Source organism: Elephantulus edwardii, unplaced genomic scaffold (genome assembly GCF_000299155.1).
Source record: "Elephantulus edwardii isolate Elephantulus edwardi_28Jun2011 unplaced genomic scaffold, EleEdw1.0 scaffold00389, whole genome shotgun sequence".
NCBI classification, from domain to species: Eukaryota; Metazoa; Chordata; class Mammalia; order Macroscelidea; family Macroscelididae; genus Elephantulus; species Elephantulus edwardii.
In genome coordinates this window covers 1,357,058-1,370,367 of record NW_006400139.1, presented here as the reverse complement: position 1 = coordinate 1,370,367, position 13,310 = coordinate 1,357,058, and the positions used below count along the sequence as shown (strand labels likewise).

The 13,310-nt window shown below is 37.4% G+C and overlaps 1 protein-coding gene and 1 pseudogene across 1 annotated transcript in view; one reads left to right on the top strand and one right to left on the bottom strand.

Moving 5' to 3' along the window:
* Window positions 1-4,459: 4,459 nt before the first annotated feature.
* LOC102853996 lies at window positions 4,460-5,711 on the bottom strand (annotated as a pseudogene).
* A 5,512-nt stretch (window positions 5,712-11,223) lies between these two features.
* LOC102863492 (olfactory receptor 4P4-like) overlaps window positions 11,224-13,310 on the top strand; it is a 4,305-nt gene continuing 2,218 nt past the window's right edge. The window contains exon 1 of the mRNA XM_006902275.1: window positions 11,224-12,124. Coding sequence (XP_006902337.1) covers window positions 11,224-12,124 — 901 coding nt within the window. The remainder of the gene's footprint in view (window positions 12,125-13,310) is intronic.

Sequence of the window (13,310 nt, the reverse complement as noted above, 5' to 3'; positions counted from 1 at the left end):
AACAAACTAAATTTAAAAAAAAAGAAATATATATGTTGAACTTAAAAAAAAAAACAAAAACAAAAAAAAAACAAGAACTGTAAGCACCAATACTTTGCTGGCCCAGTGGTAAGAAGTTGCACGGCAATATTGAAGGCAAGTAGTTCAAATCCACTGGCTACTCTGTGGAAGGATGGGCAATCTCCTCCCATGCGATTAATTGGCTCAGAAAGCCTGAAGGAGGCCCAGTTATGGGTCACTTCCAACTTTATGATACATCAAAACAACACAAAGTAACCTTGCAATGTAACCTTATAATAATTTATTTCAACCAACATAGATATCTGTAAGCATCTTTTTATCGTAAAGAAAAGTCAAATAGGCCTAGAATGATGATCTAATTGCCTTTTTTGTTTTGTTCACAACTGTTTTGAAATTTCCAATATTAAAACTTTTAACATCAAACAAACTAAATCTTACAGAGGTAATTAATTAGCCCAGCAAAGAAAATAAACAGCAAACCAAATATACATTTATTTTATTCTGATTTACTTTTTTTAAAATTTTATTCTGATTTATTTACAAAGTTAGAATACATTATTTTTCCCAAAAGATGTAAAAAGTGCATCTTAGAACTCTCCTTGAGAAGAGAGAGCTGTTAATGTTGCTGATAACAGTGAGATGAAGCAATGCAATACTTTATATAACTTTATGGGTGAAAGTTCAGTGCATAAAAAAACCCCAAAACTGTTTGGCTGCTGGAGTTTTGTTTGTTTGTTTTTAATCAAATACCCTTTAATCTAGTCTCTGTGCTACATCACCCCTAACTTTTATTGAAGAAACTTTGACTCTGATTCTATTTCTTGGGAAATATAGGTTCAGATATTTGGAATTAGTAGGAACATTAGAGAAAAGTGTCATTTGAGGGAATTTTAGATTGGATTTCTCAGTGATTTAAAGGAAAGGAATCCTAACACTAATGGTATGAAGTGGTAATAACAAACATTTAAATATACAGAAATGGGTTACAAGAAAATAAACCAGAATTACATAACTAGATGGCACATAACAACAACAAACAACATATATATTAATATTTAGATATAGTTATTGTTTTGTATCATAGAGACACCTGTGACTCATAGCAACTCTAAGCAAAACAGCCCTAAACCCTGTTCTATCCTGTGCCAATCTTATTATCCCTGACACCAGTACCACCATTTCCCAGTCACTGAGTCAATCCATCTCATCCAGGGTCTTCCTTTCTTGTGCTGTCCTTCAACCCTCCCAAGCATGATGTCCCTCACCAAGGATGGTCCTCCCTTGAAACATATCCAAAGTATGTCGGACAAAGCCTCAGAATTCTTGCCTCCAAGGAGTAGCCTGTTCTCACCCTCTCTAGGACGAACCTATTTGTTCTTCTAGCAGTCCATGATATATTAAATACTTTTCTCCAGAACCACATCTCAAAGGCATCAATTCTCCTTCTATCATCCATAGTCATTGTCCAGCTTTTCAAAGCATAGAAAGTATTTGCAAAGACTATGGCCTAGACCAGGCGCACCTTAGTCTACAAATTGACATCATTGCTCTTCAGTACTCTGGAGAGGTCCCTTATAACAGACTTTCCCAACGTAATTTGACTTTTAATTTCCTGGCTGCTAGTACCAAGAGTGTTGATTGTGGAGCCAAGCAAATTAAAGCTGTTAACAGTCTCAATCTCTTCACTATCTATCATGATGCTGTAATTGGCCCAGTGGTAAGAATCTTTGTTTTTTGATGTTGAGCTTCAATCCATATTGAAGGCTGCGGTCTTTGACCTTCTGCAGTAAGTACTTCAGATCCTCCTCAGTTTCAACAATTAGGGTTGTGTCGTCTGTACAATACAGATTTTTGATAAGTCTACTTCCAATTCTGATGCCGCAATTTTCCTCATGGATTCCAGCTTCCCAGATAATCTGTTCTGCATATAGATTGAAGAGGTATGGAGATGGGTCACCTTTCTGGTGCACACCCTTCCCAGTTTTGAAACATTCAGTGTTTCCTTGCTCTGTTCAGATGACTGTCTCCTGGTCCAAGTATAGGCTTCACATAAACACAATCAGATGTTCTGGGATTTCCATTCTTCTCAGAGTCAGTCACAGTTTGTTGTGATTCACACAGTCAAATGCCTTTGCAGAGTCAATGAAACGGAGACAAGACCTTCCTCTGGTACTCCCTGCTTTAAGCCAAGATCCATCTAACATTGTTGGTGTTGTTGTTATGTGCTGTCGAGTCACTTGTGACTCATAGCAACCCTATGTACAACATACCTAAACTCTGCTCTGTCCTGTGCCAATTGCACTGTCTCCGATACACCCATCCCAATTAGCCCAGTCACTGAATCAATCCACCTCATAGAGGGCCTTCCCCTCCTGCACTGTCCCTCTACCCTCCCAAGCATGATGTTCCTCTCCAAGAAGTGGTCCCTCCTTGCAATATGTCCAAAGTATGTTAGACAAAGCCTCAGAATCCTTGCCTCCAAGAAGCAGCCAGGTTTAACCCTTTCTAGGATAAACCTGTTTGTTTTCTTAGCAGTCCATGGTACCGTCAATACTCTTCTCCAGCACCACAGCTCAAAGGCATCAATTCTCTTTCTATCCTCCCTAGTCATTGTCTAACTTTCTGACTCATTACAAGTGATTGCAAACCATAGCCTGTATCAGACACACCTGAGTCTCCAGAGAGACACTGTTGCTCTTCAGTACTTTAGAGAGGTCCCTAACAGCAGACTTTCCCATCACAACACGTCTTTTAATTTCCTGGCTACTGATGCCAAGAGTGTTGACTGTGGAGCCAAGCAAACTAAAGTTGTGAACAATCGCAATCTCTTCACCATCCATCCTGAAGCTGCCAACTGGTCCAGTGGTGAGAGTCTTTGTCTTCTTGACATTGAGCCTCAATACATATTGAAGGCTGCAGTCCTTGACCCTCTACAGCAAGTGCTTCAGGTCCTCCTCAGTTTCAGCAAGCAGGGTGGCATCATCTGCAGAACGTAGATTGTTGATAGATCTTCCACCAATCTTGAACTTGTATTTCTCCTCATAGAGCCCAGCCTCTGCATAATCTGTTCTGCATACAGGTTGAAAAGGTATGGAGACAGGACACATCCGTGGCAAACGTCCTTCTTATTTTGAACCATACAGTGTTTCCTTGCTGTTCTGATGATGGCCTCTTGGTCCAAGTATAGGTTTCGCATTAGAATGGTTAAGTGTTCTGGGATTCCCTTTCTTCTCAGAGTCAGTCACAGTTTGTTATGATCCACACAGTCAAATGCCTTTGCATAATCAATGAAACGCAGACATTCCTCTGGTGTTGCCTGTTTTCAGCTAAGAGCCACCTAACATTAGCTACAATATCCCTAGTACCATGACCTCTTCTAAACCCAGCCTGGACTTCTGGCAGTCCTCTGCTGATGTGCTGTTCCAGTCGTTTTTGGATAATCTTCAGCACAATATTACTTGTATGTGAATTCAATGATATTGTTCTGTACTTTCCACACTTTGTTGGGTCACCCTTCTTTAGAATGGGAATATAGATATTTCCAGTCAGTTGGCCAAGTGGTTGTTCTCCAGATTTCTTGACACAACTTGTTGAGAATGTCCAGGGCAGCATCTGTTAGCTGAAATATGTCAACTGGTATACCATCTATTCCTGGGGCCTTTTAAGCTGCAATATTTCTAGTTCCATGACCTCTTTTATACCCAGCCTGCAATTCTACAGTTCTCTGTTGATATGCTGTTGCAGTTGCTTTTGGATAATTTTTGGCAGAATCTTAGTTGCATGTGATAGCAATGAAATTGTTTGATAACTTCCACATTCAGTTGGTTCACCTTGCTTTGGAATGGTAACAAATATAAATCTCTCCCATTATTTTTAATTACAGTTGCCAGGGTTGGGCAATTGGCCTTTAGTTATACTGATGAGGTTTGTTTTTCCAGTTTTAAAAAAGTGTACAAAATTGCCCATTCCACAAAGATGGGAGTTTGGTTTTGTTTGTTTCTTTGTATTTTTTTTTTCATTCAGCACTTGTATTACTGAGAATATTGTTTATATTGCAAGGACTGTTCTGCTTTTCTAGAGCTCTCGTCACACTTTTTTCGTAATTTGTCATGTTCCAGTTCCTTCTTTTATCCTTTCTATTTTTCAGCTCTGTATGAACTAGTAAGGCCACTTTAAAGCTTGTCATTGGTTTTCCATTAGCATTTTCAGCACATTTTATACCAGTGCTAAAATAATCAGATTCCGTTGTTCTTCCAAGATTTTCTACAAACTACCAAATGTAATTGGCAGAATTTTGTCTGTGTTCTCTTCAACAAAACTAAGAATATATTCATTATTCCAGAACTATAACTTTCTGCAACTTGAAAATGAGAACTGGACACTCACTTGGATATTTGTTTAAAAAGCAGCTCTTCCATTTTTTTTTAACTGTGTTGGTTCAATGTGCTTTTGGCCAAAATGTTAGGGATCCTCTGATCACTGGTTCTGTTAATGCTGTATCTTTTCCCAGGGACTGTACAACACATCAGGCTAGCTGAGCATGGAACAAAGCTAAACCTTTCTCAGTATGCACAGGGATAAGAAACTTCATTAGGAACTGTTTATGCTCTGCTTTCAGTGGTAATGCAGTCATTGATAATAACTCCTAATATATCGAGGAGTTCAGCAACACCATTGAGTTGTTCTGTTTCATATACAAACATGAGGGAAAATGTTATTCATTTGTTTTTCTCATGAAAGCAATTTCCCATAAATTTGATGCAGAAGAGTCTTCAGAAAGTTACATTCTCTGGAATCTTCACTCTCTAAAAGATCCAGAAGCTGCTGTACAAACTTCTGATCAATCTATCACTTTGCAACGCGAGGCTGGACATCAGGGCTCCCCATAATCCTCAAGGAGAATTCATACACCAGTTGAATGCGGGGGCAAGAACCTTCAAGTGTGGGCTCATCTTCTTCCGGGTCACAATCTGGGTTAGCCCTTGGAAGAAGTGTCTGGAAGATGTTAGCACTAATTCAACCAGTTCATTCAGTGTTGCTCTTTTAATTTCTTTGCTTTTCAAGTTTGCAAAGCTCTTGCTGTTCATTTGATGTGGTCTGGCAAGGTCTCAGCAGAAAAGGGGAGAGAACAAAAGACCCTTTTCCTTCCATCTTGTCTCTGAATTTTCTTCTGCAAGTGTCTTCTTCAGCAAGTCTTGTCTTCTGTCTCACCAATTCTGTCCTGTTCTTTTGTCCCCTCACAGGTCGGAAAGTTCTATAATATCAGTCTTGTTGTCCTGGATCATGCTTTTCTATTGTTTCTATTATTCTATGGCTTGTACGCTTTCTGCCTTATAATGATGTTTTAGAATTATTATGTATCTTTACTAGTAGTTTCAACTTTCTTCCAGTACCTACCAATTCTTGGACCTCTATGTCAGAGTATTTCCTACGCTATCTTGTCTATGGGATGTTCATTGACTTTGTTATTGAACTACTGGTTTTTAAGATGGCTTCATTTGTTTTAACATACCATGCATTCCTTCTTTTTTTTAAATTTCTTTTTATTGTATTATTTTTACATGTACCACCAAATCAGATCTGACTGGTACAGGAGGAGATTGGCCCCTCCTTCTCCAGCAGAGCATCTGGTGGATTTGAACCGCATACCTCCGAGATTGCAGGGCATCGTCTTGCCACTGGGCATGCATTCCTTCTTAATTACTTCTCTCACAACTTTGCTACACATCCACATAAACAGCAAAACTAATGAGTAGTTGACTGTCAAAAAGTAAAGCTATTTCCTTTAACAATGGCTTAACACAACTTTTTCTTATAAAAAGAGCAAGGGCCCCATAAGGATGGCTGAAGCTGCATTCTACTATTTCCCAAAAAGGTGACTTGTCCCATCAACAACATCCACAGTATAAAGGTAATTCCCACACTATAAGACATGGTCTTCCATACTGTTTCCAACAAACTTTATTGCTCTGCTGGGTCTGAAATTCTTTGCAGTGACCACACAGGCTTACAGAACTATATTTCTAATTATGAGATTTGTTGAAGAAGTAAACAGGCTGTAATTCAGGTGGCAGTAGAAAGCAATCCTTTTAAGTCAAGATAACTTCTCATAGTTGATTACAAATGCCTTTGATCTTCAGCTTCATAGCTCAGTGAAACTAAGTTCCCATCATCCTAGCAGTTTTGGTGTCTTCCCTCAGTCTTCCAACAAGCTTGGGTGAATGCCTCTGGATATGGTTCTGTGGGACAGCGATTCCAAGTCAGCTCTGTCTCGTGTCAGTTTCTGATTCTCTGTTTAGGCTGCTGTTCCTTTTGTGTAGATTTTTATCTGGCTGGAACAGGAATCTCTGGCCCCAAAGGACACACAATGCTTCTTCCTTGCTGGTGCTTATAGCCCCGATTGTTTTCTACTGAAAGCATTTCATTTAAACCTAGTGGGATGTTGTTTCTGGCCAAACCCTTTGTAGATAGATGAATATGCCCAATTTGTATGATCCTACTTACTCATGTTGTAAAACCAAGCTCAATGATTAGAAAAGCCATTTTGAACAATAACCCTGCTAACACCACATTACCACATATTTCTTTGAATGAGAACTTTTTTATGCCTCATGTGCATATATCTGCTCTGTGGCCACCTGAAATTCCTTGCATTACACTGTCATCATGAGTACGACGATGGGAAACCTACCTACGATAGCACGTTTAAAGGAGCATTGATCCATGCAGTGAGTTTCTCTTTAGCATATTCTTATCCTTGTCTTGCACCATGAGAAAGATAACAACTTATTATACATCCCTTGCTTAAATTGACTTACACTAACACAATAGAAGTAGCATGTTCATCATTCTCAACTGAGCTCTACTCACTTTGATAGCCGTCATAATTTTTATAGTATCTTATGCTTGGATATCATAAACCATCAGGATTTACTGCTAGGAAGGTTGTACAACCGTTCTTCCAACTTGTATTATTCATACAACATTTTTGTTGGTAGTGGTGATGGTGTTATGTGCTATTTAGTCTGAACTGACTCACAACTAATCTTCCAACAGATTTTCAGAGGCTGTAAATTATATGAGAGAAGATTGTCTCTGTCCATCATTCTACCGCAGTCTGGCTTGTGGATTTAAGTTAGGAGCTTTTGGGTGGGCAACGGAAAGGAGTAACTTCTAACAACATAAAACTCAAACTCTTTGCCCCTGAGTTTATTCCAACCACAGCACATATACAATGGGTTCATGAGGTTGTAAACCATACAGAAGAAGAATGCCTGTTCCCTATCCCCACGCCCCATAAAACTACTAGTGGGTTTGAACCACTAGAAGAATACAGTCTTTGGGTTATTCGCTCTGGTGGCCTTGTGGAAAGAAGCTGAGTTGCAATCTCAAAGGCATGTGGTTCAAATTGATGAGCTTTTCTGTGCAAGAAGGAAGGCCAGTCCCCTCCAATGTGATTTACTGCCTGTGAAAACCTGCTGGAGGGTCAGCTATATAAGTCAGTTCCTATCCCACCACACAACAGCAATATGCTGGTAGTCCTGTTTATTGTGCTTGTCACCTTCACTGATATTAAGCTAACTGTAGGTTTACAGAAGACCGTCTGCTTTTTCTACAGTTCTATGCTCCCATGTTCAACCCTCTGGTTATATACTGAGGAATATAGAAATCAAGACTTGGATAAAGAAGACGCAAGCCCATATACTATTTTTAGAGGACAAATAGCTTACAGGGAAGATATTTTGAATTTACTTTAATTGACATAGACACTTAAAATTGATGTAGAATAATATTTAAAAGGTATACTAATATATACAAATGTCACTCAATATCTTTAACATTAACATAGCCCCCTTCATATTTTGATGATTTTGATACATTTTTGTGTGTGTGTTTGCTCATTATATTACTCTGTTCTAACATACTGGCCTAAAATTTCCAGGTTTTGTAATTTTACTTTGCTATAATAATGAAACCATCTCTCCTTTCTTTTTTAAGATTATTACAGTGAAATTAAATATTATAGATACCTTTTCTCAATCTAATCTGTAAACTAAGCAAATAATATAGAAAATTAAAATCTATGAAAAGGAACATGACCTTAATATTGGAGGAAAACTTATCAACCTGAAATATGCAGGCAATGCAACCTTGGTTACTGCATATGAAAAAAACATTGATGATTGTACTGATGAAGATCAAAACTTCAATATGGATATACATTACTATGGAGAAAGCAAAATAATAGTGAAATTGCTGAGAATTTTATTTAACTCTAACTCTAACCAACAGCCATTAAACCAACAGGAAAGAGATCAAAAATTAATTGAGCAAATGTGCAGCAAAAAACTTTCTTAGAGTTTTAAGAAAACAAGGATGCCACTTGAAGGACTAAGGTGAACCTTATCCCACGTTGGGTGCTTTAATGCATTATATACATGCAAAAGCTAACTGATGAATAAGGAAGACTAAAGAAGATTTTGTTGTTGTTGTTATGTGCCGTCCAGTCGTCTGTGACTCATAGCGACCCTATACACAACAGCCCTAAACCCTGCTCTATCCTGTGCCAGTCTCACTCTTTCCAACACCTCCACACCGATTTCTATTTCCCCAGTCACTGAATCAATCCACCTCACAGAGGGTCTTTCCCTCTTGTAGTGTCCCTCCACCCTACCAAGCATGATGTCCCTCTCCAAGGACCTGTCCCTCCTTGCAACATGTCCAAAGTATGTCAGACAAAGCCCCAGAATCCTTGCCTCCAAGGAGCAGCCCAGTATTTTAATTATTATAGTAAAGATTATTTTAAATATCTACATTTATCTTAAGTATTAAGTAAGATTAGTATTAAGTAACAAATATTATTGAGTCACTGCATATTAGAATACACTGATTTTGCCTTGACCTCATGGACTATGGGCATGTTATTAGGAGAAAATAAGCTCTGTAGAAGGACATAATGATTGGCAAAACAGGATTAGTATAAAAAGAATAATATCTTTAATGAGATGTCTTATAAATGTGGCAGAAACAACATGGGGGTGATTATGAGAATGGCAGAAGAATGGTTAACATTTCTGTCTGTCATACATACCCAGGGTGACTGGGAGTCAGAGCCAATTCAAGGACATGTAACAACAACAAACACCACCTTGATATAGCAAGATTGAGAATTTCAGAAGTAAACAATTTAACAGTGCATTGGCTGTCATTTCTTCTGAGAGATCTCTTATTTACCACACACAAAACAAGTGGAGAGAGGTGAATAGAGAGGAGCAAGATAATTATTTGTGTTAATTCCATTTCAGTTCTATTTAGAAATTAAAAAGAAAAGTTGTGTCATTTCCACCCCTGAGACTACCATCGATACAGATCTTAGATAGGAAAAAAAAATTCAAAGTAAATGTAAGTGATGACTTTTCTTTCCTATTAGTTTTAAGATCAGCAAAGAGTATTACTCTCTTCAGGGAATAGAGTAAAGCACACACTCAAGGCCAATAGGGACTGGCTGAACACGGAAGGGTATTAATCTTTAGAAGATACATGTTTATGCTAAGTCCAAAGCTTTGTATGCTGTCTTTGACTCTGAGATAAAGGGATTTATCTAAGAGCTAATCTCTTGGTAAGTGAAAATCCAGCCAATTTATAGGTAATAATTTTTTTTTCAAACAAAAGAAATTTAAGTTTGCCTAGCTACAAATGCATATATATTTATACAAGATAAAGGACATTTTAATTTGAATATGCTGATTTTAATCCTTTGGAGGTGTATATTTTGTTATTCAAACATTTGCAAACAGGTAAAAGAATTTACCAATTTTAAGTACAAGTGGTTGCTTGGTGTCCTCCCCTTGGCAGAGACCAAAAAAAAAGCAAAAAACAAACAAACAAAAAAACCGAAAAACCAAAAAAATACCAAACCCAATTTGGCACAGTATTGGATAATTAATTAAGAAAATTACAATTATCAACTCGTACAGGAGCTCAAATGAAAAACATAAGAAAATATTAGATGAGTGAACTTACATTTTAGATAATAAAGATAAAAGGAAAGTAGTCCAAAGTAAATACATTTAAGTAGGTACCAATGTGGGGATAACTTCTTATCTCTTTTGGTACTCTTTGTATGGTAATTACACAATAGATAATTAAGAGTATGGAATATCAGCTGCATCCCGACGGCACGTGGTTCAAGGCCACCAGCTGCTCCATGGAAGAAGGCTGGGCAATCTCCTCCCGTGTGATTAACAGCCTCTGGAAACCTGCCCAAGGGTTAGGGTTAGGGTCAGTGCCATCTCTATGGTACATAACAACAACAATAACATGGAATATCATAGATTTAGACACCTTAGTATCTGACTATACTGGACACTGGCTAGAATACATTGCATTAGTGAAGAAGAGAGAACAGTTGCATTAAACAAGAAGAAATAAGAAAAGACTGACTTTAGTAGAGAAATTATACTAATAACTGAAGCAAACTTGGAAACTATTGGGGAAAAATCCACCTCTGGTGTGACTCTGAGGGAGAAAACATGAGTTGCAAGCAATGGTAACATTAAAGTTCCTTAAATAATTCCTAGGATAGAACAATTGTGTCCACTTATGTTTTAACTGCTATTATATATATTTTCTCCACTGTCCTCCATATATGCTGTTGGTATTAAACTTTAAATCAAAAATTCAATTAGCATGAGTCAAATGAGGTACTTATCTGGAATATAAACAACTCACCAAGAATTTAAACAAATATTTTTAAAATAATGCAAAAATGTGCAATACATCGAATAACAATACTACAAATAAAGATAAATTTCAAGTGACATTTGCTTGCTTCATTTATGTTTTCTTTCAACATAGGAATAGAATACACTATTTTAGGAGAAGACATTCATCAATTCTTAACTCATTTTTGCAATTTACACATTCAGTAGCAGTGCACCTTAAAATTTATCTTCAGCTATTGTAACTCTGATTATCATTTTTTTCCACTCATAAAAAGAATCTAGTTTAAACATAAATTTTATGGTAAATTTACTGACATTAGGTTTAGAATTAGTTATATTAAATATAGCGTAGGAAGTTGATTAACTTGTTTCTGTCATATGCAACTCTGATTGTCACCATGTTTAATCGAGATTTCTAATGCTGACTTGTCACGTTCTTTTTCCAGTTACAACCTCTTAACACTCTCTGCAGTAGACTATGGAAATGATCAGTAATGTCACTGAATTTGTTCTTTTGGGACTTTCACAGAAGAAGGAAATAAAAAATATGTGCTTTCTGTTTTTCCTATTTTGTTATACAGCTATATGGATGGGAAACTTGCTCATAATCATTTCCATCATCTGCAGTCAGCTAAGTGTCCAACCCATGTATTACTTTCTGAATTACCTTGCTCTCTCAGACCTGTGTTATACCTCAACAGGAACTCCCAAGCTAATTACTGACTTACTGGAAGAAAGGAACACTATTTCTTATATTAGTTGCTTTGCACAGCTTTTTACCATGCACTTCTTTGGGGGCATTGAGATCTTCATCCTCACAGTGATGGCCTATGACCGCTACGTGGCCATCTGCAAGCCCCTGCACTATGTCATCGTCATGAGCAGGAAGAAGTGTAATGCCCTGGTCTTTGCTTGCTGTGCTGGGGCTTTTTTGCATTCCTTTGCTTTGTTTTACCTCACTATCAACTTACCTTTCTGTGGCCCCAATGAGATAGATCACTACTGCTGTGATGTGTATCCCTTACTGAAACTGGCCTGTGCGGACACATACAACACTGGGATCCTGGTTGTGGCCAACGCTGGCTTGATGGGTTTAGTGTCTTTTGTGGTCTTGATGCTGTCTTACTTTTTGATCTTCCACACCATTAGAGTTTACCCTCCCAAGAGCCGCAGCAAAGCTCTTTCCACTTGCAGTTCTCACATTACAGTTGTGGTTCTTTTCTTTGTGCCTATCTTGTTCATTTACATTAGACCAGCCACCACCTTCCCAGAAGATAAAGTGTTGACTCTTTTCTTCTTCATCATTGCCCCCATGTTTAACCCTCTGATATATACACTGAGGAATAAAGAGATGAAAAACGCTTTGAGGAAAGTGTGGTGTCAGAATAGTCTTTATAGTTTGCTGTGGTGTGCCACTGAGTCAAAGAGAGTCATAGCTGGCCCTCAGAAGCAGTAAATCACATGGGAGGAGGTTGTTCCCTCTCTCACTGAGTGCCTGGTAGATTCAAACTTGATGCCTTTTGGATTGCAATACAGCTTCTTCTTATGAGCTCTCCAGAGCTCTGGTGGCCTAGCGGTAAGGGGCTATACTACCAACTTGAAGCCTGTAGTTATATGTAATATAACTACATAGTTACATAGTCACATAATATAGTTACATAGTTATTAGTTGGTTCCAGCTTGAAGGAACAACAATATATATTGCTTATTTCACAGTGATAACAATTTTAACAGATGGTCAAAATTATTTTTATTATCAACAACTCCATATTATACATATCATAAGCATATGACTATTTGCTGCTTTGGAGATTCCAGTCTTACATACCCTACAGTGAACTTCTTTCCTGTAAGGTCACTATGAGTGGACATCAACTCAAAGACCACAGGTTTCATTGAGGTTATATGACTTATTATTCTATTTTTCAATAGCATTCAAAAATGAATACCAAGAAATTAGGACTGTTTTCCTTCATTCATCTCATGCTTTTCTGTATTCATGACAAAAATGTTGAAAAATAATAAATATATGTGTTCTAAGAAATTATGACTATCCAGAAATATTAAGATGTTTTTTCTAAATTTTCCTGATAGTGGTGATATGATGAGGCACATATTTTGCTTACAAAAGAAACTTTTGTAAATCATTTGATTGCTGTTATTATCTTTTATATTTATAAACTAAATTTTAAAACAATATTTGATTAGGTTAACTAATGGTGGACGGTGTTGAGGGGAGCTCCTCGATTAAAACAAGCTTGGAAGCAGAAGTGGCATCCACTTCCAAAATAGCTTGTTTCTGGTAACCCTATGAACCTGGAGAAAAGATGAAAGTCACACCATTGTTGAAGACTTTCATTCCTAGGGTCGCTATGAGTTGCCTATGACTCGATGGCACTTAACAACAACTAACTAATGGTAAATATTATAAAACATAATGAATGAGTGTATGAAACACAATGTAAATGAAGGATATAGTGTGAAACAGTGTGTACTAACTGTATAAGCAAATCAATATAAAATAATGTTTTAAAAAATTATTAGTACTTTGTTGTTGTTGTTGTT